The sequence below is a fragment of the Apteryx rowi genome, unplaced genomic scaffold (assembly GCF_003343035.1).
Source record: "Apteryx rowi isolate R43461 unplaced genomic scaffold, aptRow1 scaffold_24, whole genome shotgun sequence".
NCBI lineage: Eukaryota > Metazoa > Chordata > Aves > Apterygiformes > Apterygidae > Apteryx > Apteryx rowi.
This window is the reverse complement of record NW_020448752.1, coordinates 14845-42706: the sequence shown is the minus strand read 5'-3', so window position 1 is coordinate 42706 and position 27862 is coordinate 14845. Positions and strand designations below refer to the sequence as shown.

Sequence of the window (27862 nt, the reverse complement as noted above, 5' to 3'; positions counted from 1 at the left end):
GGAGCAAGTGGGGCTCTGCATGGTGGCAGTGCTCCTTTTCTTTGTTTTGTGGTGGCAGCACTCCTTCCTCGTTGCTTTGCTAYGCTGCGCTTCTCTGGAGTCGGAGAATAGGCTGGGGCCATGCCAGCAGCTGGAAGCACGARGACAATGCAGCGCTTGGTGCAAACCGAGGTGCCGGGGGCACAGCAAGGACACCTCCTGTCCCCTGTGTCTCAGGCTTGTGGCAGTGTGCCCAGGGTGCCCAGGGCTGCATGGCTCTGGGATGTGGCCCTGTGCCCAAGAGCGTGTGAAGGGTGCTGGTGTGCAATGGGGTGCACGGCACTGTCTTGGGGTGCACATTATGGCATGGGGTGCACTGTGCTGCAAAGGGTGAACTGGGGTGCCCGGTGCCACTGCAAGGGGTGCACAGCACTGCATGGGGCACGTGGAGCTGCATGGGGTAAAATAGGGTACGCGATACTGCAGAGGGTGCACAGTGCTGCACAGGGTGAACTGGGGTGCACGGCGCTGCTGCAGAGGGTGCACTGGGAAACACAGCATTACTTGGGGTGCATGCTGCTGCTACTGGGGGTGCACTGGGATGCACGGGGCTGCATGGCACTGCTAGGGGTGCACGAGGACACACGGGCGTGCACAGAGCTGCACAGGGATGTACAGCATTGCACAGGGGTGCGCAGCGCTGCACAGAGTTATGTGGCACTGCAGGGAGTGCACAGCGCTGCACTGGGGTGCAAGGTGCTGCAGGGAGTGCACAGCGCTGCATTGGGGTGCAGGGTGCTTCAAGAGGTGCACGGCGCTGCACGGCGCGGTCGCGCTGCGCAGCCCGCCGCGGCCAGCCCCGCCGCTAGGGGGCGCCGCAGTGTGTGAGTGGGGGGGCGGCTTTGCCCCGCCCTTTGCCCCTCGCCCCGCTGCATGACGTCACGGAGCTCGAGTCCACCGTGGCCGACATGGGCGCTTGCCCTCGCTTCCCTTTTCCCCGGCGCACTTCCGCCCGGTAGGGGGCGGTGCCGGCGCCGCTCTCGCGAGAGCCGCCCGGCCCCCCCCCCCGCTCGCCCTGCCCTGAGGTGGCGGCGGCCGCGCTGCGCTGCGCTGCCGGCGGCTCGGCCCGGCGCGGTGCGGCTCGGCCCGGCGCCGCCATGGCCTCCGACAGCGACACCGAGGAATTCTACGACGCGCCCGAGGACGTGCACCTGGCGGGCGCCTCCCCCGCGCCGTGAGTCCGTCGCGGCCGCCGCCCTGCCCTGCCCTGCCCTCCCTCAGCGCGGCCCTGAGGGGAGGCGGCGGCTCCCGACCGTTACGGCCGTTGGGGAGCTGCGGGGGGAGGGGGGCTGCCCCAGGCCCCGCGTCCCCCGGCTCCCCGCACCACGGGGCTGCGCGCTCGGGGCGGGGTTGGCGCGCCGTCCCGGCCGCGGGCAGGCGGGGTAGTGCGTGGCCGTGGGGTGGCTGAGCGACTGGCAAGCCCGAAAGTCGAGAGGATGCGAAGAAATCAAGCCGCTCTCGATGCGCTTTCTGAGGCTTGTGGGGCTGGCAGTAGCCATTATCTTGATGAGATCATATCTGCTTTCCTTGGGCGGACAGCATGTAGTTTTTAGAAAAGAYGTGCGGCGATAAATTTAGGTCCCAACAGAACTAATCTCTGAAACTTGATAAGAGTAACCGATTTTCTGAAAAGGCAGGATAAGATTCTTCTGAGGCTAACTGTTGCTGTGTGCAAAACAACTTCTGGTGCACTGTATCCTTCGTTTTTAGTGGTTATGTTTCTGTGTGCTGTGTATTGTATTTAGTCACTGTATGGTTTGGTGTAGTGGATTTTTAACAGTACTTTATAATGGTAATTCTTACTGCTCTTCCCTCAAACCGAACTGAACCCCTGTGTTGTGGCGTAGCCAAATACGCTCCCGCTTCTTAAAATGTAAATGTCTCTCTTTCCGGTTGTATGTTGAATAGGTTGAGTTGTATCAGTTCTATTTTTCACATAGTCTGGACCAGACCTCTCCATCACTTGATCTCGTAGGGTGAGGTTTTATGTAGTTGTTTGAAGAGCAATAAAATAGTTTGTGGAATCTGTCCATTAGAAGCTTTAATAATTGACTAAGCGCTTGTTTTAATTTGTATATCGGTGGTCACTGGATGCCTAGAACAAAGGAAAGGCTAGGTTTGCTCTGCTTATGCACATATCCTGTGTCAAAGCCTTTCTGAACTTTGCTTTTTAAGTAGCCTCGTGAAAAGCATATTTTGGCATACAGTTCCGCAAGATGTAGTGAGCCAAATCAACAGCTTGCTATTGCTGAAATAGCAATATGAAATGAGGTCTTGCTCCAGCTGCTTACCTTGCACTGGCACTGGTGTTTATTGAACTCTTCTGTGTGTTGTTTTAACTCAAAGTAATTGAAAACAGCTGAAAGCTATTTGAACACACTAAATAGTTTTTGCTGTTTCTAGTTAACAGAAGGGTCTGGGAGGTGTGAGGGTGTTGGATTTGTGTGACTAGCAGTAGGAGAGGCAGGAAGGAGAAAATGGATATTTTGGTAGGCATGAGCTGTTAAATCTGGCTCAGGTGCAAATGGAGCCATAGCTTAGCCTCACTGAGGTGTGTGCTAGGGTTAGTAGGCTTCTGTGTATAATGTGTAATAGCTTGCATTTGTTGTAAATAATGCTGTATGTTCAGATTTTGAAGATTCCCCCAACCTATATCTAAACAGAATTTCATTTTATGAAGTCATGCATTAGAAATTAAAATTGAAGATGCCTTTTTATTTTTATATTGCTTTCCATAATCTATAAGGATGCACCATTGGCTGAAATCAATAGCATTCAACTGGCTTGAGTCAAGTAAAGAGGTGATCTCAGAGGGCTTATTCAGTATCTGGATTGCACACTACATAATAGTACTAACAATATGGAGAGTATTTTTCTCTAAGCTTTGAGATTTCTCAAGAGCTAATTTCATGTTTGTGTGCCACTTCTGAGAAGTTGGCATGTAGATCATAGTTTTGAGACTTCTGCATGTGTAATGTGAATTGGGATGCACCAAAAAAAATCAAAACCTCATGGGAGGAAGGTCAACTGAAAAAAAAGTGCATATTGCTCTCTGCAGTTTGAATTATCTGCTTGTGCAGTAAGCACTCTGATCAGCAAAAGTGCTTGGAGATCCTTTTTTTGTAGCATATACTGTAGCCAGCTTTTTCCAAAGCTGTATAGGTGTATTTGCCCTCATGATTCATATGGGATTTTAAGTGGGTTTTGTAGCTTCCTCCCTCCTGCCCAGAGTTCTGTGTGGGGAAGTTTAGTAACTGCTGATACAGAACTTCTGAAAGTGGTGACAACTGAAGGTTTATGTAAGCTTACTGACTTCTTTGCTATTTAATTGTTTTTACTAATCGTCTTCTGTGATGTGCAAAAGTGGCATTTTCAAGTTGGTGTAAGTTTCCAATTCCCATCATAAGTCAACTGGTACTGAGGCTCAAGATCCTCATCGAGGAAAGCACCATATCTGTATCCTCAAACATACATAACTGGTGCTATTTAAGGATTAATTAGCAAAAATTACAGAACTTGTTACAGAATGTTTATTTCAGATGATTATGGGCTGAGATAGCTCTGCAGGATTGATGACTTCTGTAAGATGAAGTATGTTAAACCAGGTATTTGGAGACTACTGCATCCTCTGGCTAGGCCTGCAAGCTTCACTTTTGCAGTACATTTTTCCTTTTATGTGTAACTGTGCTCTTGACAGCACATATGGAGAGTGTCCATCTATTGGATAACTGGATCCCAAACCCTGTCTGTTTCTATTAGTTTTTATAGACCCCCCCAAAAAAAACCCCAAAAAACTATGTGCCTGTGTAGACCAGTCAATGAAGGCATCTATTTTGATGCCTTCCACTAGCCAGTGGAGGGGGGAGCAGAGGTAGTGTGACAGAAAAGAATCAAGAAGGCTGAAAATGTAGTAACACTGTGTGTACACTATGTACAGATGTCCTTTGTCACTCTGCTTGCAAAAGACTATAACCATAGTAGAGGTCTAGAAAAAGACAATGAAATTATTAGAGGCATGAACACTCCCCTGAAGGAGAAACACAGTTTCGAGAAGAGGAAAATATGAAGTAAGGCACACTTGTTCAGATGCAAGCATGTGACTGACCCTTTTATATCTTACTTATAAGAAAAAGGGGACACCCACTCTAAAATGAAGAACTGCCAAGCAGTTTGAACATCATATGCCTAATAGTAAAGGGCCAGTTTGTGTGTAGTGTACTCTTATCCTAAAGAATTGTTACAAGAAACTAAACAAAAGGCACTGTATCCAAGAGACAGTGTGAATAATGAAAAATAGCCTCTAGTACCTTAATCAGTTTAGGTTCTTGAATTCTAATCTCAGTAATCCTGTCTTTCTGAAGTTGCTTCTACATTTCTCCTGAAGCATTGAGTTTTCTTCTCTGTAGGAAATTAGTTAATGCTAAGTTGTACCCTGATGACCCATGGGATATGCTTAGCACGACCTTTGCTTGTGTGTATATTAGCCAACATCCAAAACTGATCTCAGCAGCAAATAGATGTAGTATGGAGCATTAGTTCTGTCAGCGTAGTAGCTTGCTGCACTGCAGACAAGCTTCTGTGTCCTGAGTTAGCTGAAGTTCCTGAGTGCTTTCCAAGGGTAGCTGAGAGTGCATTGCAGTGATGAATCCTTGTGGTTTCAAAAGTGTGGACTACCACAGAGAGCTGCATCAAGAATAATTGTAGCTTCCAGGCCAGCCATAGGTTAGGGGGAGGAGAACATCATATGCCTCTGCAAGCTGAAGAACAACAGTAAATACGTTTACTGGACTGGYTGTGGTTCAACCTGTATCTTCTGTACAATCTACTATTGTACATTCGCTCTTTCCATATGCCTGTTAACATATCTTTTCTCTAACAATATTGATCATTCTAGGAAAGCAGGCAGGTTAACCCTGGGGTTTTGACCAAAACCAGTAGTTTTTAATGCTCCCCCACACACACTTTTTTTTTTTCTGAAGGGCTTAGTGTTTTGTTTCCAGTCATAAAATTTATCAAGAATGTGCTGAAAATGGAAGCTTAGTAAAGATTCAGACCCTTGTTTGAAAAGGCACTAGCTTGAAGCTACCAAGTAGTGGGAAAGGCAGCTTTATATAGCCTGGTCGGTAATCAGGATGAATTTGAAAGCTGAATAAATGCAAAAATAACATTCTTTGCGAGTTTACCTGACTTTCAGACATCTGGTTATATTTGTGCAGGTAAAATAGGATTTTTTATTTATTTATTTATTTTACCTTAATCTTTATAGATAACCTTGAACATCCCATCTGTTAAACTAGTGCTATCATGGCCAGTATTACAAAAGAAAACTTAAGTTATAGAATGAATTTCAAATAAAATGCTTCTAAGATCCATTGTTGTCAAATGTGTAATCCCATTATTTACTAAACAATAACACATGACAAAAAAATTGTTTGCCTTAAGTTTTCTGTGGTATGTCAGACTTCGTGTTATACCTGATAACCCTGTAAAGCTGCAGAACTTCCAAAGCAAGATTAATATTTGATCATTAGATTGATCTTCATAGCAAATCTTTTCAGACACCTTTGCTGCTATACATACTTTTTGAAAAGTACAGGCATTTCAGATACTGCATCTGTAAAACCTAGTGGCCTAAAGTAAAACTAGGASGGGAAAAGGCTGGTAACTTCAAGTGCTTGGGAAAGTGAGACTATTGCAGAGTAATGTTAAACTGCAAGAGGCTTCAGTTATCGACTTCTGTGACATACTTTGTCTTTATAAATGTAACAGCACACAAGAAACTAGTCATTACYTTGATAAGGGAGCGATGATGCTTACGTGCATGTGGTTCAGATATTCCTCAGGCAAGCTGCTAAATTTATTTGGTTATACTATAAACTGATCTGGTGTTACTGCCAAAGCATTATGGAAACTTTGGAATGTTTTAAAAGGATATAATTTCAATGACAAAGGTTCATCTTAACATAAGTATTGTATATTTGATAATCAAGCTCCCAGTACTGTTTTATATTCTATACATGGTATCTTAGTAGTCTTTATCACTTGAGTAGCTTTTTCCTAAGGCATTTGAATAATGCTTGAGAGTGGGTAATAACATCTGTTTTAGTTTGAGTGCAGATTTTCCAGGAAACTAATTACGTAGCTAAAGAAGTTAGAAATGGAAACAAGGTCTTTTGAACCTCAGATTTTGTGTTACCAGTGCAGGAATGATTTGCCTGTACCAGGAGTGACATGACARTTGGTGGGAGGTGTCTCAATAAAAAGCTATAAAGTATGTATTTGCAGTTGAGGGTTTTTGCGCTTTCTTTAGGCTGTGAAGTCTAAATAGTGTTTGGTACCATGGGACCCTACTCCTTGCTGAAGCCTAAGTACTATAGTAATTGTAACTGTATTTTATTGCTGTAGAAGTATTTTGGATTTAATGAAACGCTGACACACAGGTTTGTCACTGTTTCTATTGAAATCCATGAGTGTTTAGTGCAATTGAAAATGTTTCAGTAACTGGAAGTTCAAAACAGGCTGGCCTTCTGACCTTCCCTGGCAATATATTGATATGGGAAATGAAAGACTCATGTTTGCTCTTCAGGTCAAAATACTGATTTTGCCTTTTTTTGCATACTGGGGTTAGCATTTCCTTCTAGAAAGAATACGCCTTGTCTCAAGTGTACATATCTGGACAGAAACATGTAGATTTAAGAGACTGTATGTAAATCCACTGAACTTTCTTGCTTACTTAAGCTCACATTTATACAGTGGCGTTTTCTTTTTGCCATAAAACACTTTCAGGTGGTAAACAGAAGAATGGAAACTTAATTTTTTGGCATAACAATGATAGCTTAAAAATGAAATGGAAACAACTTTCTTTTGGAAGGTATTGTCCCTTTAAACTATCATTTTCAAGGCTGTAGATCAAAATAAGACCGAGATCTCTATTTGTATATATTGTTAGTACAAGATGATGTAAATTGTTAAATGTCACTGAACTCAGCAGCCAGTTGGGATGCTTGTGCAATCCAGGTTGCGTGCAACCTTTAAGGTAGTAAATTGTAGTTTGTTCCCTGCTTGTGGCCAACAGACTTCTTTAACAGGGTCTTGCTTGGCTATAATCAGTCAGCAATGTGACTCAATATGTGAATACCGAAGATCTTGTGAAAATGGAAATAAAAGTTGACAGTTTGCTGGTTAGACTTGATTGATGACCTAGAGAGAAGTAATTATTTGATACCAGTCCCCTAAGATACCTTGTTCTTCCCTCTGTTTAGTTAAACGAAAGGTTATGTGTGAATGGATGCTAATACAACTCACTGTTTCAGAGTATATGTTTTAGAAAGCAAATAGTGCAAAACTGGTTCCCTCCTGTTATGATGTAGATGCTTATATTTACTGAGCGTAATGGTTATAAGCAAAAGCTTGCATTTGCTAGAGAGTTTGAAGAGTAGAATGGATATGATGGTGTTGATAATACAGGTTAGGATTCATGCACTTGATCCAGAGGATACTAGAGCATTCACACTTCTTGCTGAAAGCTTTGTGTTTCTTTGCTGTCCAACCTATGCTTTCTTTAAATGCTAATTCTAAATTCTCTCTAATGGGAAATGTTTTTAAATGTGCCTTAGGAATAGCATCAGTTTATTAGAAAAGAGTGATAGAAATATGATTTCTCATAGCTGCTGCTGAGAAACTTTGGGGGATTATAGGAACTGTGAGGTCTGTATCTCAGGGATAGCTGGGCCGTTAGCTCTGTTTGGAGCCTTTTGTGTAAAGGAGCAGTATCAGAAGCATTCACTTTGCTAATCTAAAGTATGAAGTATACATTCTCTGTAAAAAAGACTGCCTTACAGATTCTGTTTAATATGAAGCTTATTGTGATGAGTGTGGGTTTTTTTGTTTGTTTTCTCTTGAAGCTTTTCCTAAATCTATCTTCTTCTTTCTATCAGGTCACCGACAAAAGTTGGATCTCATGTACTAAAGGTGCGTTTCTACGTAAAACCAATCAAATACTTACTGAAGAACACTGTGTTTAGCACTTTTACCAAATGTAGACATACTGTGATGGTCTAACTACTACACAGATAGGAAATTCTGGACTCTCCTTGTTGTAGGGAACAATTGTGCTGATGTCTCTTGAATTTCCAGCTTTCCTTTTATTTAGGGTATGTTAACATGTCTTGAAGCTAACTTTACTCTGAAACTTATATTTGCAATTTAATTGAGCTGTACTTAATTATTAGACTATCCTCTTTCAAGTAATTTGTGAGTAATAAGCAAGTCTCTACAGCACTTGGGTTTTGGTCTGATTTATATGAAATAGTTGACTTTACTCCTTTCTGTCATCAAAATAAGAAAAATCTTAGTGTTTGTACTTCAAAAGCCTCTCCTTTAGGTTATATGAAAATAAAACACTATATTTAGCTTATTGAGATAGGGTTGCCACTTCCCACGCAGGTAATTAGTATGCTGCATCTGTGCATAGTGACAGTGCAGCTGAATCTGACACTGAAGTAGGCTAGGAGTTGGAACATTGTACAGATAACATTCATTGTCTGGTGTCAGAGGGGCCAAAGGTGATGCTCTGCAACGCTCCTGCATAGAATAAAAAAAGGCTCGACATTTTGTCCTGAAAGTGTTGGGCAATCGTAGTGAAAACAGTAGTGTTTGATTAGTCAGCAGTGGTAGAAACTAAGTGGTAGCACTCTGCTCCCCAGCTGTCAGTGAATCAATAATCTTTTTACAGTGATATCATTTGGGAACAGATTTTTATTTTGTTCTACTTAATGCCCCTTTAATAATACAATATTAAATGTTTAAGCCTTTCAAGAAATATGGATCCATTATTTTCTGACTAAACTCAGTGCAAACAATCCACTTCAAAACTTTTATGTCAATGGAAGTGGGAATTTTCAGCTATAAAKATCTGTATATTGAGTATAGAATTCTTAAGCATCTTCCCAAGTCACTTGCTCAAAACTAACTTTCTGAAGGTGAAAAAGTAGTTACTTCTCTGCTTGGTACCATATCAGTTCACTGAATTTGTGACTAATGGTATAGTTTGTCTTGGAGCAGGTTAGAAATATTTAAGTCCAAAGTTTAACAGGTGTGAGTTTAATGTCAACAGAATTAGCAATTAATATAATGGGCTTCTGTAGACATGAATTACTCTTAAGTATTTAAGTTGTCATACCTTTGAAGATTAACTTTAGTGATAAAGCAAAATAGAATGCACATTTAGATTAGAAAGGCTATTTTTATGGAAGTGGGGGAAGGAGYGGACAGGAGGAATTTTTCTAGTAATTGCAGCTGTCTCTGCTTGATATGTCATTTCTTGAGGTCAGAACTCTCTAAAGTGGATGTCTGCCTAGGATTTTTCAAGTGTGAAATAGTACTTTAGTATGCTATAAAGATTCTGTTGTTTGTGACTTACTAGTTGAAGGTTGTCCCTATAATTTAATATAGGTTTATAGGTTTATAGTTATAGATAGCATCTAGTATTTCTSACCAGGCATTCATTTAGTAACAACAGATTTTAATGTTGTTCCATATACTGGCTAGTCTTCTTAAAATTAAAAAAAAAAAAAATCTGAGGAGAAATTTGTTGCATATCTGTACTAGGTGGTCACCCTGTCAATCTTGTCAGGGTCCAAAAAATATGTAGAGGTCCTTAAAATAACTGTTGAGAAATGAATATTATCCTTCTGTTTAATATGGAGAGTATGTATCGTGCACACTTCCAAACCAGTATAAGCTGAATTAAATTCATAGTTTAACAAAAAAAATATTTTATACTAGCAAGAGTGTCTCTGGGGACTTAAACATTCTGGAGTAARAATTGAGGACTGCTGGCCTCAACAGAAATCTAAAGAAAGCTTCCTGTCTGTAGACAGGAGGAGTAGAACAGCTTTTTTGTTTAATACTGTGCAGGCTGTCTCTTTATGTATGGTAGTGTGAAATGCTTTTGGTATATACTGTGCATTACTTCTGTCAGATGTTTAAACAGTAATGTGTTTAAAATGTAGCAGAATGCTTGTCCTTTATGCTAACTGGTTGTAACTTGCTTTGTTAATTCATCTTAATTCAAGAACTTTTTACTACCCTTTTCCTATGTCTTTTTTTTTTTTTCATAGGATACAGACAGTCAATTACACAAAGTTGGAAATGAAGTCTCTGTACAAGAAATGAAACAAGATGATTCAAAAGAAGTAAGTTAAATATTGCTCTACATTTTCAGCATCGTACTAGAAATGTTAAATAATTTAAGAACGCTAATCAGGCCTCATCCTAAAACTAGCATAGGTTAGAATTTATCAGTAACATTAGTGAGACTGTTCATCTAAAGGGTAAATATCAGGCTGATTATTTTCAAAATGTTTTTAGGGTTCACTGTTAAATTATTTGTCTAATTTTCAGAATCATTTATAGCTGGGTGTAAGAACCTCTGAAGAGCCAAGCACCTTTTGTTACCTAACTTCCTCTCTCAGAATATAAGTTTATTAAAGAGTAATAAAATGTAATGGAAATGATTCACTTTGTCTTATCTTTCAGATAGGCCTATTTCTGCCCCTGGGTTCTGGTCTCCAGAGCTTTTAAACAAAATATATTTTGTATACAAAGCAACTCTTCAGTGGAAGAGTTTTTGTGGTATTGTACAGACTGACTGGTCAGTGCCCCCCAGGAATGCCTGATACTTAACAGTAGGATGGTTTTATTTCATTTTTTTCCCTAGATTATTGACAGTATTATAGAAGAAAGCCAGAAGGTACAACAACTGGATAATGATTCTTTAGCTTCTAGAGGAAAAGAACTGCATATTCCAACTTCAGATGCAAATGCTTGGATTTCTGGAGCAGGCATCATTAGTAGTATTCCGGAAGTATTATCTGCTAAAATATCATTACAAGAAGATCCTAGAGAACCAGTGGATCAGAGTGTGTGTGAGGACACTGAATTGGCCTCTGGGAAGCTTTTGCTTACTTCTGAGCAACAAGAAACTAATAAACTCTCAAAAGTTACCAATGCAGCTGACCATAAAAACAATGAAACAGAAGCACAAGAAGAAACATCAAAAAATGAGGAAGTAGCAAACAAGAAAGAAGCAAATGCTTTAGAACAAGTGGCTTCAGATTTATCTACCAAAGACCTTTCTACAACAGAAGAAATGCCTCCAGCAAAACCACCAAGGCAGCTTACTGTAGAACCTGATATAGTTGCTAGCACAAAGAAGCCTGTCCCAGCACGACCACCACCTCCAACAAATGTTCCTCCTCCAAGACCACCACCACCTGCCCGGCCTGCTCCACCACCACGGAAGAAAAAGAGTGAACTGGATTTTGAAGTACAAAAACCTGTTTTAGAAGGCAAGTATTGTATCTAGATGGCTTTAGTTATCTACAGGGTTACTGTTTTTCTGCTTTGAGTGAAGAATCATTAAATTTCTTGATTTCAGACTAATTGACCTGTAAACAAGGAAAAAATCCTATAACTGTCTGAGCTTTAGACTTACAGTGTAGAAAAATTCCCTTTTGAATTACAGATGTTCCTACTACATAGACTTTTTTGGAAACTAACACCTTCTGCCAAAATAGCTACTTCTGTAAGGAAGGAGAAGTGGCCATGGCAATATGGGAGAGGAGGGGGATTATGCTAAATATCAGAGTAATCAAGTGACCCTTTTTTCACAAGGCTGTCACAGGTCTGAAGTTACATGTTTCAAATGAAGTATGTGCAATCTGTATCAGCATGGAAATACAGATTGAGATGTAAACTGAGGTGTCATGAATATGAGTAGTCCTGGGATACTAGAAAAACTGTCAGAAGGAAAAAGCAATTTGCTAATAAAACTTCTTAGAGGACTAGGCTTGAAATCGTCCCTGTGCCTCCAGCTACATATTAAAAATATAATTGATAAGACAGATTCAGTGGCAATTGATTTTAAAATAAAAACAAAAAAAATTGCCAGAAAGGGCATTTAGGAGTGCAGCTATGATGTTAGGATTCTGGTAAGCTCTAGCCTGTCTATGGGTAATGTTACATTCTTCTTCCTAATATGAAGTCTCTTTTCAGTTCCTCGAGAGCATTTTACAGCTGGTGGTCTCTTAACTCCGAGTACAATGACAGAGGGCCTGCCCAAAGATTCTCAGCCTTCTTTGGATTTGGCAAGTGCAACTAGTGGAGATAAAATAGTTACTGCACAGGTATTGGGAAATGGTTATAACTCTTAGACTAGCTGTAACACTTCCTGTGTAACACTAGAGATCATGTATTCTATGTCTGCAAAATTTCAGGAAAATGGGAAAACAGCTGATGGCCAAACAGCAAATGAAGTACTTGGACCACAAAGACCAAGGTCTAATTCTGGAAGAGAGCTCACAGATGAGGTATTAGTGATTGTGGTCTGTACATAATACATTCTTGTGCTTGTTTTTTCCAGTCTGCTGAATGAATTAGCATAGTCTCAGGTCATTCTTTGCACTCTGAGCACTATATGTTGTGACCAGGGACTTGAACAGCAAAAGCTAGCGTGCTGTTCCTCCTATGTAAGGACTTTGTGGTCCTTGAGTCACTAGGTGTTACTGTGTTTGAAGGTGTAAGCTGTGGTAGATCTGGAATGCTGTATTGGTTGGTAGATATACAGACATGTTATAAGATTTCCGTATGAGGGAATGCCAGCAAACTTGACATTGCCCTGCATCTGAAAGGGGAAAGAGTTAGCAGAAGAGAATAATTTTACTAATATTAGGAAGCAGGTTTTTCAGTTAATAACTTCCATTAATCCTAATGATGTCATGAAGCTGTTGCCAGCTGTGTGTATATTTGTATGTTTAGGTATTTTGCTATTGTTGAATAGGTTATTCAACAGTGTACTCGTGCTCCAGGAAGAACTTCTTTCCCTTTGCGTAGTACTAGCTACGTCTAAATRTATTTTCCTGTGGGTAAAGTTAGTCTTTGCCTAAATCTAAACTAAAACTGTTAGAATAACTGAAAAAGGAAAGGCTTCAAAATCTTTCAGTTACATATGTTTGATGTTAGCGTGGAAGGTGTCAGGCAATGGCACATGCCTACATAGCTCCATTTCAGATTTATGAAACAAGCTTTTGATGACATGTAATTGTTAATCTGTGTATAGCTGCTAGAGTATTATGGTAGTGCTAACCTACTAAAGGTGATTTTAGTGTAAGCTTATTCCTGTAAATTTAGTCTTTGTAATGTAAATATATAATGAATTACAGAATTTCCTATTAAGACAAATAACCCATAAGACCAGATTTGTTTTGCTCTAGCTTTTGGGGCTTAATGAAGTCATCTTGGTTTCACATCTTATTTTTCTGTAGGAAATTCTAGCAAGTGTAATGATAAAAAACCTTGATACAGGTGAAGAAATACCCCTGAGTTTGGCAGAAGAAAAGTTGCCAACAGGCATTAATCCCCTGACTTTGCATATCATGAGGAGGACTAAAGAATATGTCGGGTATGAATGAAGATAGCTTTCAGATTGTTGATAGTGCTGCGCTCATACTCTTTGCATGTATCAAAACTTTTTTTTTAATGCATGTAAGGGAGTCCCAACCCATCTGTTTCTTACTGTCTAACATGAGTGATAATTCCCAATTCTCAATAAACTAGGCTATTTATTGAGGCAACAGAATTGTTTTGTGAGTCTTTGTATCTTAAGTTGACTAAAGATTGATATCACTGGAACTTGACAGTCAAGTATCTCTGAAAATCCAGCTGAACTTTAGTTAGTAATAGATGTACTAAATCGATTTAATTCAGAACAGAACTGACAACAATTTATGCTCAAGTACTACGTGTTGCTTATGCTAACTCCTCCTGTAATTTTTTTTCAGTGTTTAATTTGGTAGACCTTGGTGCTCTGAAGGTCTGCAGTCATCATTATAGCTGAGTACTTTGGGGTTTTCCTTTGCTTTCAACAAAGCTTTAGGCCATCGTAATGTTTAAAACTGAATCTGTTTGTGAATTGTAATAGACTAAAGCAGTTTCTTATCAGAAAATCATGTCATTCTAGACACTTATTTCAAAGGTCTAAACTTATGTGCATTATACATCAGACAATTTTTAGGTTTTTGCATTTCTGTATAGCACTGGAAAGCTCACTTCTATAGAACCTTACTCTTCTGTGTAAAAACTCTTACTGTGAATTTTCAGCATTAAGCAATATTACCTTATTTGTTATCTATGGAAAACAAAGTATACAAAAACTTCTTCTTGTATGTGATTTATTTTGTCTGCTTTTAGCTTTCCAGGCTTAAGTTTACTGTGATGCTTTGAGTTTGCAGAAGAGAGCAATATATGGCTTTGGCATCTGGAGAGTGTATGCAGTTTTAGTCTCAAGATGCCTCAGGATTGCAAGATATGTTACATTACTTGCTGAACATCATGTACTTTTGATGTGCCATGTTAAGGAGTAAAGATGGGTCCTAAATAATGATCCTACTTTAATAATGTTTCACTCGATTTAGGCTCATTATGGTTTTGTACTAAATGATGATCACTTCTGTGTTTCCTAGTAATGACGCAGCACAGTCTGATGATGAAGACAAAATGCAGACACAGCAAACAGATTCTGATGGAGGGAGGTTAAAACAAAAAACGTAAGATATTCTTTCATGTCCTTACAAAGAAAAGGCAGTTCTGTTCTGTTTTATTAAGCTGAGGCTCCCCTTCCGATTTTTGAGCAAGTTATCTTTCTTTAAGCACAAGTAATAACTGAAACTGCGTAAGCCCATTGTTCTGTAATTAAACTGAAGATTGTGACTGCTGTCAAGCTAAATGCTTATTTTAAGAAGCAATAATGGAAAGAGATAATATTGCATTTCTAATCATAACTTTTGATTCATAATACCAAAAATAAGAATTTGCCAGTATTATATGCTGAAAAAGTACCCTTGGTTTTTTAAGGACCCAGCTGAAAAAGTTCCTGGGTAAATCTGTAAAGCGAGCAAAGCACCTTGCTGAAGAATATGGGGAACGTGCTGTAAATAAAGTTAAGAGTGTTCGAGATGAAGGTCAGTGAAACTGTTTTTTTGTTTTGTTTTGTTTTTTTTGTTTTGGGTTTTGGGCTTCTAGGAATCAAAGCTGGCTGAGGGACATCTGCTGCTGTATACAGTTGATCGCAATGTGGCTTCTTAGAGCTAAAGCTTGTAGCTTAGTAGACATTCTGAGACTATCGGGTTACAGGGATTAATCCTTGTAGAGTGGTAGTTGAGGGACCTTTTCAGCTAAATCAGTTGAATAATTTTTCCTGTGCTGTTAGAAAGTTGTCTGGATATCAAAATGTAAACTTTCTGGAAAGCTCTCCCAGCAAAAGTAGAAGTGGGGGTTGTCTTCATTATTTTCATGTAATAAAATGGTTTGCTGATTACTTATCCCAGCATTAGAATTCTCATATAGCTTGAACTTCTAATAGAAGGTTTCCCAGTTAAAACTGAACCTTCTTCCCCTCCTTCTTGTCTCATCAGTATTCCTCCTTTCAGGCAGATTTCCAGTACTTCAGTAAGCTAATCTAACGCAATCTGAAGTAAGTGCCRTAGAACTGCTGCACCTTAACATTCTATGTTGCCAGTGGCTGTTTGCCCCAGCTCTTTTGTCTGTTTGCATCCTCCACGGACTAATTACTGGGCCATTTCAGCACATTCAATGGGAAGAAACATAAAATGCAATGACTACTTTTCAGTACATATTAAACTGCCAGAAATGATGCAGTGCAGGATCTGATGAATGCAAGAGCTGATGCAAGAAGGGGGGCAAAACAAAAATTGATAGCAATTATTTTGGCTGAGTGTATTCACTACAGCCTAAAACTAGTGTAGATGTATTTTTAGACCTTGATGCGACAGCACCCTTGTCTTGCTTTAAGRTTTTAAAATTGACTATAGAGAGTTGTTGATTCAAGACTAATCGGCTATCAGAAAGTATTGGCAAATGTTTACTAATAGAATAAATGTTTGCTGCAATATACTTCTAAATTTGTTTTCCTCTTAGTCTTCCATACAGATCAAGATGATCCTTCTTCAAGCGATGATGAAGGGATGCCATACACAAGACCAGTTAAGTTCAAAGCAGCCCATGGCTTCAAGGGACCCTATGACTTTGAACAAATTAAAGTAGTTCAGGATCTCAGTGGAGAGCATATGGTAAGTCTGAAATTTCATTTGTGGTTTTGTTGAATGTGTTCAGCCTGACATTGAACTTCAAGTTTTCGTCTGTGTGATGACCTCCAGACATGAGGGCTGTGGTCCACTACCAGAACTGAGCACAGAGCAGCAAGTTCAGATTTTGACCCACCTAGCAGTGAAAAAAATAATCTGCCAATTGTGAGTGCAAGAGGTATGAATCAAAGTATTGAACAGAACTATTAGATAGGTTCTGGAGGTGAAAGTGGGGAGAGATTAATGAGATATGTGGATTGTGATGATCGGGGAAGAGATTGGGATGTGAGGTTTTCAAAGAGATGACTGTGGTGAGTAAGGCAGAAAAACTACCTATTTATCACTGTTGAAAGTGTGCGTGCTCCCCTGCAGCATCTGAAATGGATTCTAGAGTTCCAGACTCCCCTGATTCTTCTGCTGACAGCAACTCTCTGACAACAATTAAAACTGGCCCTTATTTTAACTGTTAAGCTAAGGATGATGGCTTACAGCAATCAGTTTGGTAACTGAAGAGTTCCAGCTTATCTTTCAGAGCTAAAGTTTTCAGTCCTACTGGCACTCAATTTGTGTTAATTTCCATCATGCCAATAGTTTGCTTCTTAAAACTTAGAAAATTTTCCAAAAGATATCCTGAAAGGATGCTAGGTTGGCAGTCAAATGCCTAATTAAATAGCTGTTCATTAAATAACAAGAAAATGGAATATTGTATGTGTGTGATACTGTGCTTTATTGGCTATTATGTAAATTTTGCATTTGAGAAAGAATTGTTGTCTTTACAAGCTTTGCAAAACGTCATGCCATAGTCATGATTTATTAAATACATGTAGTACTTATTTTGGGTGCCAGAATTGATGTAACCAAGCACAACTTCTCCCTTCCTCCCCAAAAAATTGTTAGTACAGCTTGTGCTAACTTTAGGTGCAGCTACAAATACTTGCGCCTTCTGCAAACAAACAGCAGGTTATAAATCACTAAAAATGGGTATGCTTAGTAACAGCAAATCAATGATGGACAGAACGCTGTGGCAGTACTGAGCTCCCTTTACCATGAAACAGTCCTATTTTCTACAGTGAAACTTCCAGTGCACTGATCTTTCAATGTGTTTCTGCAAGTATGTTGCACAAACCACCGTTTTAACAATTACCTGTCAGTGCCTTGATCTACAATTTGAATGTTTTACTTGTGTTATCTTGTAAGGTACTAAATCATGTCAGTTGRCATTATAGAAAGGCTTTCTGGTATGGGAAAAAGCAATTCACATAAAGCTGAAACAATGAACTCTTTATTTTGACAGGGTGCTGTTTGGACAATGAAATTCTCTCACTGTGGTCGATTACTTGCATCTGCAGGACAGGACAATGTAGTGAGAATATGGGTTTTAAAGAATGCTTTTGACTATTTCAATAATATGCGGATGAAATACAACACAGAAGGTATCCTTCTATGCATCACTATAGCTGTAAAGCACTAAAAATTATAGTTATTTAGAAACTTAGAGTTGACTGTGGGGTTTCTGCCTGTGTTCTAGGCCGTGTCTCTCCCTCCCCATCTCAAGAGAGTCTGAATTCTTCAAAGTCTGATACTGATGCAGGGGTATGTACGCTACATATTAGGGGGGAGGCTACTTTGGGGAAGGGAGGTTTGCAGTGTTCTATAATGTCAGATCTTCATTGTGACTTTAGCCAAACACATATTGTCGTTTCTCATCAGTAAAAACAGAGTTATTACATCTTTGAGGTGTGGGTGAACTGTGTTACTAATAGACAGACATCTTCAGTCAAATACTGTTATTCCATGTGTATGGAATACAAGCAAGAAACTAAGTAGCTAAACTTAATGCTTTACAAAATCTGCATAGCTTCACTGTGGCTTTCTGCTAGCTAACTCATCTGAGTGGAATTTTGAGTGAACTACTAACAGGGGCTGGGGGAATGCTGAATTTCCTGTCCTAGTGTTTTGCCTTACAGTATTGCTTAAGGTTAATATCTGACTTGATGACTTTTTTTGAGAAAGGCCAAGCTGAGCAATGAGATGGTATATTAAAAATGACATTCTTTAATATTTCACATCTGTATAGGCTAAAATGGAACATGAACAACCAAAAGTATTAGAACAGTGTTGCTTGTAGAGTGTTCAGATACTTTAATGAACTTTACATAAAAATTAATGTATTTATTTCTATTTTTGATCTTCAGTAGTGTAAGAAACAGATGACAAAATTAGGGTTTTAAGGGAAGATTTTAGCAGTAACATCAGTAAAAATGTGTGCCATTTTGGTGCAGTGGGGAGAGGTCATTCCTTATCAAAGATAAGTGAATATGCATGGCTAACCACACAYGCTAAGGATATTGTTTTGTATTAGTCCTTTACTGGAGAGCTTTTGTATAGGGACTTGTAGTTTTCTTTTATTTTGCACCTGTTTATTCTGAAAGGATCTCTTATTATGAAGTTAATGTTTTTGATATGCACTAGGAACATGGAAACTTTAACTCACAGTTTATACTCTAAGTTGGAATACAGTTTTTCAAGGTTGGTATACTTTGTCCTAAAAGCTGATCTTAAGATGTTTGCTTAAATTGCTGTCTTAAGCTTATCCCATTGAAATGAAAGCTGCATTGGTGGACAATGTAGAGCTTAATTTTGTAATTTCAAGATGATGTATCACAGCCCRTTGTGCTTGAAAAATGACTGTTTGTTACTACTGTGTCATTCATTTTAATGTCACTAGAATTGTTCCCCAAACTGTTGTTGGCCTTGTACCTTTTATAAGCAATAATTGCTTTTGAATTATTTTTAGTATTTCCAGCTAATGTTTTCTAATGTTTCTAAACACTTATCTGATAGATTTGCAGTGGAGTTGACGAAGACCCAGATGATAAAAATGCCCCGTTTCGTCAACGACCGTTTTGCAAATATAAAGGACATACTGCAGACCTTCTTGATCTTTCCTGGTCTAAAGTAAGGCACCTTAATATAGACTATACAGTTCTCCTGTGGTTTTATGGTTTTCTTTTTTCAGTTGCTGTTGGAGCTATATATCTAAACAATATGAAACAATTATTGCAGTTAGAGATAAGGTTTGTTAAGAGAGCACTTATCCCAACTATTTCAGTTGGAATAAAGTGAACAAAATTCTTGGACTTAGTGTTCCTTCCTTAAGTTTTATTTAAAAAAATCAAGCTAGTAATAATTACCATTATTTATTCAATAATGAAGTTAAACTGTTTAGAGTAGAAGGAAAGGAATTTCCACTGAGCTATTATGTGACTTTTGATTTATGGTGTTACTGCTTTTCCTGCCTTCAGTATGCTGCACTGTTTTTATGCAAAGTGTACAGGTTTTAAAGTTATTGCTATGTATCCAAAGATAATTAAATCCGAAGATTTAAATCAGAGAATTACCTTGTACTTAACTTTCAGCTCTTATGGAGCTAATTCAATTAATTCTCCATATTGGAATAGACTTCTTTAAGAACACAGTCTGGCTGAAGGAGCTTAGGCAGGAGGGGCTCTCACCCCTTCTCTGAAGCCCGCTGTGCAGTATTTTCTCTGAATACTTTAACTAATTTCCAAGTTTTACTTCCATTGAGATTCCTCCAGAAAAATGACTGTAGCTAGGCATCAGTGCCCTGGTGTTAAGGAAAGCACTAATCAGTATTGATAACTTCAATTAAAACATTTTATCTGAAAAGATAAATATTATGGCAGCAGAGCAATTGGTGAGACTTCCTTCCTTTAGTCTTCAGGATGCTGCAATTAAACTCTGTTTTTGAAGAGTTATCCTGTTCCTGCTGGTTCACCCCTCTTCTGAAACATTAACTTCATCAGCAACTGAAATTAATTTGTGTTGTGAATAGAGAATTTTGTCTTAATATGTGAAACTAAGCAGTCCTGACAGCATCGTTTTGTTCGGAAAGAAGTTTCAAAAATTCCCTCTTTTCTCCCCCATAGTCTAGTAACAGAATGAAGGAAGGGGGGAGTAGGGGAAGATCAAAAAATACTTTGTTTTATTATGCATTACAGCTATACTCAGTGCCTCAAAAATACTGTCCTAAAGAAAACTGCAAAATGTTTCAGCAGGTTGCATTGCTTAGTGAACCAGTGTTACAACTGCTAAATATATTCATCGGTGATCAAGCTTTGGGACTTTAGAGCTGATGCTTTTCAGTTGCAAGAAAGCTAGCATTTAAGTCTTATAATCCAAGCAAAAATACAAGGTGTCAGATTGTTTCTGTATTTTGGTACTTCTGTGTCTATTAATAAACCACATAATTCTCTCACTTGTCCCACAGAATTACTTCTTGCTTTCTTCTTCTATGGACAAAACTGTCAGACTATGGCACATATCAAGAAGAGAATGTCTCTGCTGTTTCCAGCATATAGACTTTGTCACTGCTATAGCATTCCATCCAAGAGTAAGTGTAATTGTTCTCTTTCCTCTCGAAAGGGAGGATTTGAAATAGCAAGAGTCCTCCTCCTGTATTTCCAATTAAAGAATAAAATGGGTTTGTGAATTTGAAAATATCTCAGTTGGATAATATTCCAGAACTTTGTGTTCATCTTCATAAAACTTCATCAGGAATGTTCCTGTGGTTTAACCATTTGTAGGCATGATGCTGAACGTGAATTTTCTTTTGGCTGTAACCTCACAGCTGGCATAGTTTTGAATAACTTGTTGAAAAGTCAGAAGTTCCAAAAAAGGAAGTTGCAATTAAGTATTGGGGGGAAAAAATTTATAATGATGTAGAATAGGTTGTCCAGAGAGTACATGGAATCCTTGGAGATATTCAAAACTTGACTGGATATGACCCTGTACAACCTGATTTAAACTTTGAAATTGGCCTTGCTTTGAGCAGAGAGGGTTGGACCAGAGACCTTGGGAGGTCCCTTCCAACTTTATGATTAAAAACAAACAAAAAACCTGTGGCATAAAGCTTTATAATATTAATAAAACTCAARGAGAGGAAAAGCATTTTTCAGTGTTCCCTAGAAACAGTCATATGTAACTGGTAAATGCTCATGACCTCATCTGGGAATTCTTATTTGGGAGGTTCTGGAGAGAAGCCATTTGGCAATGGGGCAGCAAGGTTCTAGGAAGTATTTCAGGATGTACGTATAGCACAAGCTGAGAGTAATGCAGTGTGTCCTCTCAGGATGACAGGTACTTCTTAAGTGGTTCACTGGATGGGAAACTCCGACTCTGGAACATTCCTGACAAAAAAGTGGCACTATGGAATGAAGTAGATGGGCAGACAAAATTGATTACAGCTGCCAACTTCTGTCAGAATGGCAAATATGCAGTCATTGGCACATATGATGGAAGATGCATCTTCTATGACACAGAGGTAAAAAGTTTGAGACTGTCTATTTGAAAATTTTTCTTTGTCATGTTAAATTGCAAATGGTTTAAAATCATGCTTATTATGTAAGTATCAGGAAACAAATCTATTAGAACTTAAAGCAAAATAGTTTAGAACTGAAGCTTTTACACAGTTACTTCAAGTAAGGATAAATTTTAATTTCTTTTCAGCACTTGAAGTACCATACACAAATACATGTGCGTTCTACCAGAGGCCGAAACAGAGTTGGAAGAAAAATTACGGGCATTGAACCCTTGCCTGGAGAAAATAAGGTACTGTATTTTAGTGCAACTTCAGCTCAGTATTGAAGTCTGATACTTATATCTAATCTTTGGTAAGTTTGTGCTAAACTTTTTGTTTGCTGTCACTGGCTTAAATCAGAAGTCTTCTGATGTTACTAAAATAAAAGCACTTTTTGCTGGTTTAGACTAATGGAAAAAACTCTATTCTACCACTATGCAGCGTTCTAATGACATTATGTTCTGATTAATGTAAAAGTGGAAAAAATGCTCACAGATGACTTTCAGTGAAAACCTCTTTGGTATAACTAACCTTTCCAAATGAATAATGAATTCATGAAATGTGCTTCATACAGAAGCTGAAAAGAAGGTGAAAGCTCCAAAGCTGTAATYAGAAAAAGTGTGCTTACTCCATTCTTCAGAATGGGTCCTTTTGTTTAACTTCAGTCTGATCTGAAGTCTTATGTTGAAAGGGTCAAATTCTCATGCACAGAATAYGCTGTTGGGTATTAAAGTCATAATCTAAAACTGGAGAGTTTCTCRCTTGTGTATAAAGTTTCAGGTGTTATGTGGGATCAACAGCTGGCTTTAATAGAGCAGTAAACTACCAGCTGTTATTTCCTGGTATTGTATTCTTGTCACTGCTACTTATGTAACTGACTTGATTCCAAAGACATACAGAAGATTCAGAAATCAGCAGTGCCTTTGGGCTTGCATCAAATGCTGTGCTTGGCATGTTGGATGATTTAAGGAAGCACAGCTCAATGAACTTTTTAAAAAGCAAATAGGAAATTCTGTAATCTGATAGTGATAGTGTTTCAAGGGTTGTCACAACTTTGAATAAAATGATTAGATAAATAGAAATAGTCAATATTTGTGATATCTACCCTGGTACCCTATTCATAGTGTCATCTTGAGACTTACTGCTAACTTGTGGTCRGCTCCTTTTTGAAGGTGCCAGAAAAGGGCTAATCAGCTGAACACTCTTACTCATTCTGATGACCCTTTCATGGGCCTCTTTGTTTCTTATTGAAAAATGCATTTAAATTTCTGATTTTCTGGGAATTCTGGGAAAACGTGAAAAGGAAGCAAACTTGCATTGAGCAAGGAAAGCTCAGTTTATGTAACAAATAATGGCCTCTAAATTGTGCTTTGTGATTGACGGGTCATGACTTTCCATAAATCTACCTTAATGGAACAGCTGTTCTGCTGTATTACTGTAGAATGTGTTCCAGAACATGCTTTTCAAATTGATGACTGTTCTTTGGGCCCACATTTTACCTTAGTAAAGTATGTTCTTGACATACAGTGAAGTTGTCTTCTGTCCATTGTCATAGGACCAGAAAGGAGAATGTCATTGTCCTAAAACTTACCCACTTCTTGGGGACTATCCTTTGCCTGTGTTACTTTTTATACTTTTTCTATTAAAAGAACTGGGAATTCTGACTGAATTGTGGTGCTCCTTCTTATGCATGCTAAATTGGTAATTCCTAATGGTTTCCACGTTTAAATTTTCATTATTTATTTCCTTACTAGATACTGGTGACATCAAATGACTCCAGAATCAGATTGTATGACCTAAGAGATCTGTCTTTATCCATGAAATACAAGGGTTATGTCAACAGCAGCAGTCAAATCAAAGCCAGTTTTAGGTAAGGAAGTACTATGGCAATGGAGTTGTTGGGTTTCAGAAATACTGTGGGTGAAGTAGAGAGGCTTTTGTTTGAATAATCTGTGTAACCTGGTATGAAACTGAGCTTCTGAAATGCCACTAACTAGGAATACCACAGTTACTGTGAAGGTTATGGTCAAGAGTGACAAGCCTGCTTATGAGCAGGGAGCTTACACGAATGAGTGAATCCTTTTGCATTGACAGTAAGTGTGTATCCATTATTATTACTGTAAATGCAGGAAGTGTCCTAGAACTGTAGGGCTGGAACACCATATCTTTTCTCTCTGTGATGGTAAATAGGTTTTTATTTCCTTACTTTCATCATGTACTGGTGCAGATGAGTGTTGGTCACCCAACTGTTGTTCAAGGCTGTTGGTCATTGCCTGTGTATCTTCACTGTCAGCATGCAGCTTGCAGATCTGAGTTGGAGGTTGTTTCTGTTTCTTTGTGCTGTCTTGAGCAGCTTCTTTGACTTGGAGTGTATTGCTATGACTGTCATGGAAATACTGATTTTTAAGGTAGAAAAGAGGGGGGAGGAGAAGAAGGTTTGCTCCATGCTCTTGTTAAATTGAATCTTGCAGATGCCAAAGGAGAAAAATGCTTGGGTGTTGGTTTAACCTGGATATTTGGGCAGAGGGAGAGGGTGGTGCCCAAGAAATAATGTCAGGTTTAATCTTGATTGTCAGCTGTTAGCCATTAGAAGTATCTTTAAGGCTGACAGTATTTCACAAATCAAATCATGTCTACTCATAAGGCTGTAGGATAGATAGTATTAGAGTTCAATTATGTGTTTAGATATGTGGCATACATATGCAGTAGAATTAAAGATAAATACTTGAGTTGGATTTGCACGCACTATTTTGTCTCTGTGTGTGTTATGCAGTTACTTGGTTTTCTTCTTGGATGCCTTTCTCTTTCCACCTGTGTGGATCTTATACCTGTGATAGAAATTGTTTACAATATATATTACATAYCAGATCGGGTGTTCACACAGGTTCCAGTCCAACACAGAAGCAAATTGCAGCTAAAGATAATGTCACTTTCTCGTTGTTGAGCATAGCTATTGGAGTAACCTCCATTACTGGAAGCTGCAGGAAAGCAACTTCTGTGCACCATGATGAAATCAAGCTCTTGCATCAGTTGTGTGCTATTCATGAGGACTGTTTTTTTTTCCAGAGGGAGAGCATCAAGGAGCCTGCATGCACCCTTCTTAAAAGGACTGCATGTTTGTTGAGCTCTGCAGTCACTAACATAAAGGATCAAATTGGATTGTGAATTTAGCCTGGTTGCATTTGTAAAATGACAAGTCGTCTTGAGAGCCATTGGAACAGCTTTTGAACAGTTCAGAAGAGTAATGCTTTTTTTTCTTCTTTGTATCCATAGCCATGACTTTACCTACATTGTAAGTGGTTCAGAAGATAAATATGTTTATATTTGGAGTACATACCATGACTTGAGCAAGTTTACGTCCGTAAGAAGAGACCGTAATGACTTCTGGGAAGGCATTAAAGGTAAAAAATCAGCATTTTCCAGTAGTGCTTTTCATTTAGCTTGAACAAATTATTAGTTTTCTAGAAGCAGGGTATGTTAGTAACTTGTGGGTTTTTAATGAGTGGGCTCTGTCAGAAAACCTCATCTTCAGGAAACGCTTCACAGATGCATGACTAGGGTAGTGAGAAATGGGTTTGAAGTCTGAGTAGCTAGGAGCTAGTCCAATTTCTGCCAGTGAAACATCACTTCTATGATGATCAAAGATTCTGGATGAATGTAGACTACTCAAAATACTCATCAATCCTTAGAAGTTCCATTTTATGGAAAAGTGACTTTGAAAACAAATGCAAGTTTTTCTTTCATTGCAGGACTTAAAAAAAACAAACAAAAACAACACAGCCCCTATCTGCTCTGCTGTCCCGTCCCGTCCCGTCCCCCCCCCCCAAAAAAAAAAAAGATTCTGGGAAGTACAGGACCATGTTTATATCACACGTGTGTTTTGGCAGTCTTGCCAATCAGTTTTGGGAACTTTCAGGAACTTCTGAGATCCTCAAGCTTATAAAATGAGGACAATTGCTCCTTGAATGACTTTATCTGGTGCCACTAGCACTGAGATTTTTGGGTCTTTACTCTTAATTTATGCTTGCTGTTCTTATAAAAATTAGCAGTTCCTTGAAACAAGGTAATCAAAATTGGATTGTCTTTCTGAAGCACACAATGCAGTGGTCACATCTGCGATTTTTGCTCCCAATCCTGGTTTGATGGTGTCACTGGAACCTTCTGAAAAGCAAGAGGTTGAAAGTAAGGGAGAAGATTCTGAAACATCAGATACCATACCCTCTGGTAGGTGTTTAAGATAAGCTCTGCTTGAAACCAACTGAAAGGAAAACTTATATGTTGTGTGAGGAGGAGAAGGTTATAAAGAATATTTTCAAGTTGGGAGGTTTCTCAAGGAGAAAAATCCTTGCAGGGGAGTGGATATATTCGTACCCTAGCAGTTAAACATTTTGACAACATATGCATTCTTAAAACTACTTAGAATGTGTGAAGTGAGGGGCATAGATGTAGTCCTGTGTATTTTAGGAGTATTCTTTTTACACCTGAGCTATTTTGAGGTAGAGCTGTACATACCCATGTTTAATAAAAAGTCCCTCTTCTAGAAATGCAGATGCTTCTTGGAGTAATGGCTTGATAACAGGCAGGTGATAGAGGAAGAGGGGTGTCATGCTGATCACTCTTTTTTACTGTGAGCTTGATTTTAAGAACTGACCATTTATTTTCTTTCCTTGTTAAGGAGCTTTGAAGACGGATCACACAGAAGTGCTTTTATCAGCTGACTTTACTGGAGCAATCAAAGTCTTCATTAACAAAAAGAAATATGTATCTTAATTGTTTTGCAACTGACAGCATAAAGCTATGGTACTGTGGAATTGAATTTCCATAAATAATGTGGGCAAAAGCAAAGTATCTAATATAATAATGTTACAGGCTGATTTATTTTTAAAATCTGTATTTTAAAGCTACTCAAATACTAGATCCTTTGAAAGCAGTGACAACCTATTAACACCGGGGCTTGTAGAATAGAAAGGAATGTGTAAGAATAATCCTGCCAAACATTAGACTCTAAACTTTCTAAGAGCAGTTGTTTTGCAACATAGTTGTGAACATGCACAGGTTTCTGCACGAAATGTATCTGCACATGTGTGTGCCTTTTGGTTACATGCACTAATTTGAACATATATCAAGAGGATTTTAGTGGTGCTTGTGGCCACTAGTTGTCAGGAATGGGGGTGGGAAGGGAAGGATGGAGGAATGGCTGGAAAAATGCTAAATGATCTAGCTTGATCTTTGCACAAAATTCCATTTGAGAAAGATCTTGAATTTGCAGTAGCTATTCAGAATTTTAAGTTATGCAAGTTTTTGATAGGTCAGCAACCATGTGTAAATGTTTTTATAAACTTCTCAACTTCAGGACATGAAAATTTTTTGTTGTCTTTTAATTGTTGTGGACTTTAGATTCCTTTCTTATATATAATTTTTTGCACACTGGAGCACAATACTTACGTGTAAAGAATTCTCTCATTCCTTGTTGATGGGCACCAGGCTATATTCACCTTCCAGGTAAAATTAAGCTGCGTTAGAAAATTCTTATATTTTACAACTATGTAAAATAAACTGTTTACATTTCTTTAAGCATTGTAGCTTAAAGTTTTAAGTTGTTCTTGTTTGTTTATGCCACTCAATTTTGAAAGTCTTTGTAAATATGCATATAAAACACCTATGAAGTAACATTCTGGGCATCATAACCCATGAAATGTTATTGATGGTCAAGTGTTTTAGAGAACATATATATCATTAAACTTGGTCACACACTTGGAAATTGTTGCTGCTTTTCCATTTTGATTCATAAATTTGCCTTTTGTGTGAATAGTTTCTACCTTTTTCTAAGATCATTGATTTTGTGTGCACTTGTTCACTTTTGAGTTCTGCTTTTTCTGATCTGGCACTTTGACAACAGATTTCTTTCTGAAGTAATAAGGAATGGAGTACTGGAACTAGATATTAAACAGAATGAAGTGTAATTCTATGATAGTTTAGTSTGAGGAGGGGAGTTCAAAAGTGTGTAAAGAATCCTTTCCTTCCCAATAGTGAAAAAATGGAGGTACAAAAGGGAGGAAATTTGGCTTACTCTTCTTTTAATTCCTTTAATTCCTCTTCACTCAGATGAATTTGACCATGACTTTGTTTAAAAAAAAAAAAAAAATTTTTTTTTGAACAAGAAAGGAAGGAGTTGCAAGGGGCTATGTAGTCTGACAAACTGTATAATAAATGCAGAAGTGGTACATGCTATAGGAAATGATTTGTAGTTGACACTTGTAAGTGTGATTCGTTGATTTGA

General features: G+C 38.6%; 1 protein-coding gene across 3 annotated transcripts; it reads left to right on the top strand.

Annotated features, from left to right (window-relative positions):
* Positions 1–1029: 1029 nt before the first annotated feature.
* WDR44 (WD repeat domain 44) lies at positions 1030–27343 on the top strand. 3 transcript variants are annotated; one of them, XM_026066180.1, is made up of 20 exons: positions 1030–1213; positions 7977–8010; positions 10161–10235; positions 10760–11390; positions 12097–12227; positions 12318–12410; positions 13365–13501; positions 14562–14645; positions 14953–15059; positions 16036–16187; positions 17497–17635; positions 17731–17795; positions 19047–19160; positions 20494–20616; positions 21355–21546; positions 21732–21833; positions 23337–23452; positions 24856–24983; positions 25675–25806; positions 26258–27343. In XM_026066180.1, the coding sequence occupies exons 1-20, from the start codon at positions 1137–1139 to the stop codon at positions 26350–26352; spliced, it is 2727 nt and encodes a 908-aa protein (XP_025921965.1). In that variant the 5' UTR covers positions 1030–1136; the 3' UTR covers positions 26353–27343. The 3 variants fall into 3 exon arrangements, with proteins under 3 accessions (XP_025921965.1, XP_025921967.1, XP_025921966.1); XM_026066182.1 differs by lacking the exon at positions 26258–27343 and having other exon boundaries at positions 25629–25694; XM_026066181.1 differs by lacking the exons at positions 1030–1213; positions 7977–8010 and adding an exon at positions 8089–8192.
* The last annotated feature ends 519 nt before the right edge of the window (positions 27344–27862 follow it).

Excerpts from the sequence above, each read along its gene's own strand:
- WDR44 (XM_026066180.1), top strand. The coding sequence starts at position 1,137 with ATGGCCTCCGACAGCGACACCGAGGAATTCTACGACGCGCCCGAGGAC. Across the intron at positions 12,411-13,364 it reads GAAGAGAGCTCACAGATGAG|GAAATTCTAGCAAGTGTAAT; the intron begins GTATTAGTGATT and ends ATTTTTCTGTAG. Across the intron at positions 19,161-20,493 it reads TTGATCTTTCCTGGTCTAAA|AATTACTTCTTGCTTTCTTC; the intron begins GTAAGGCACCTT and ends CTTGTCCCACAG.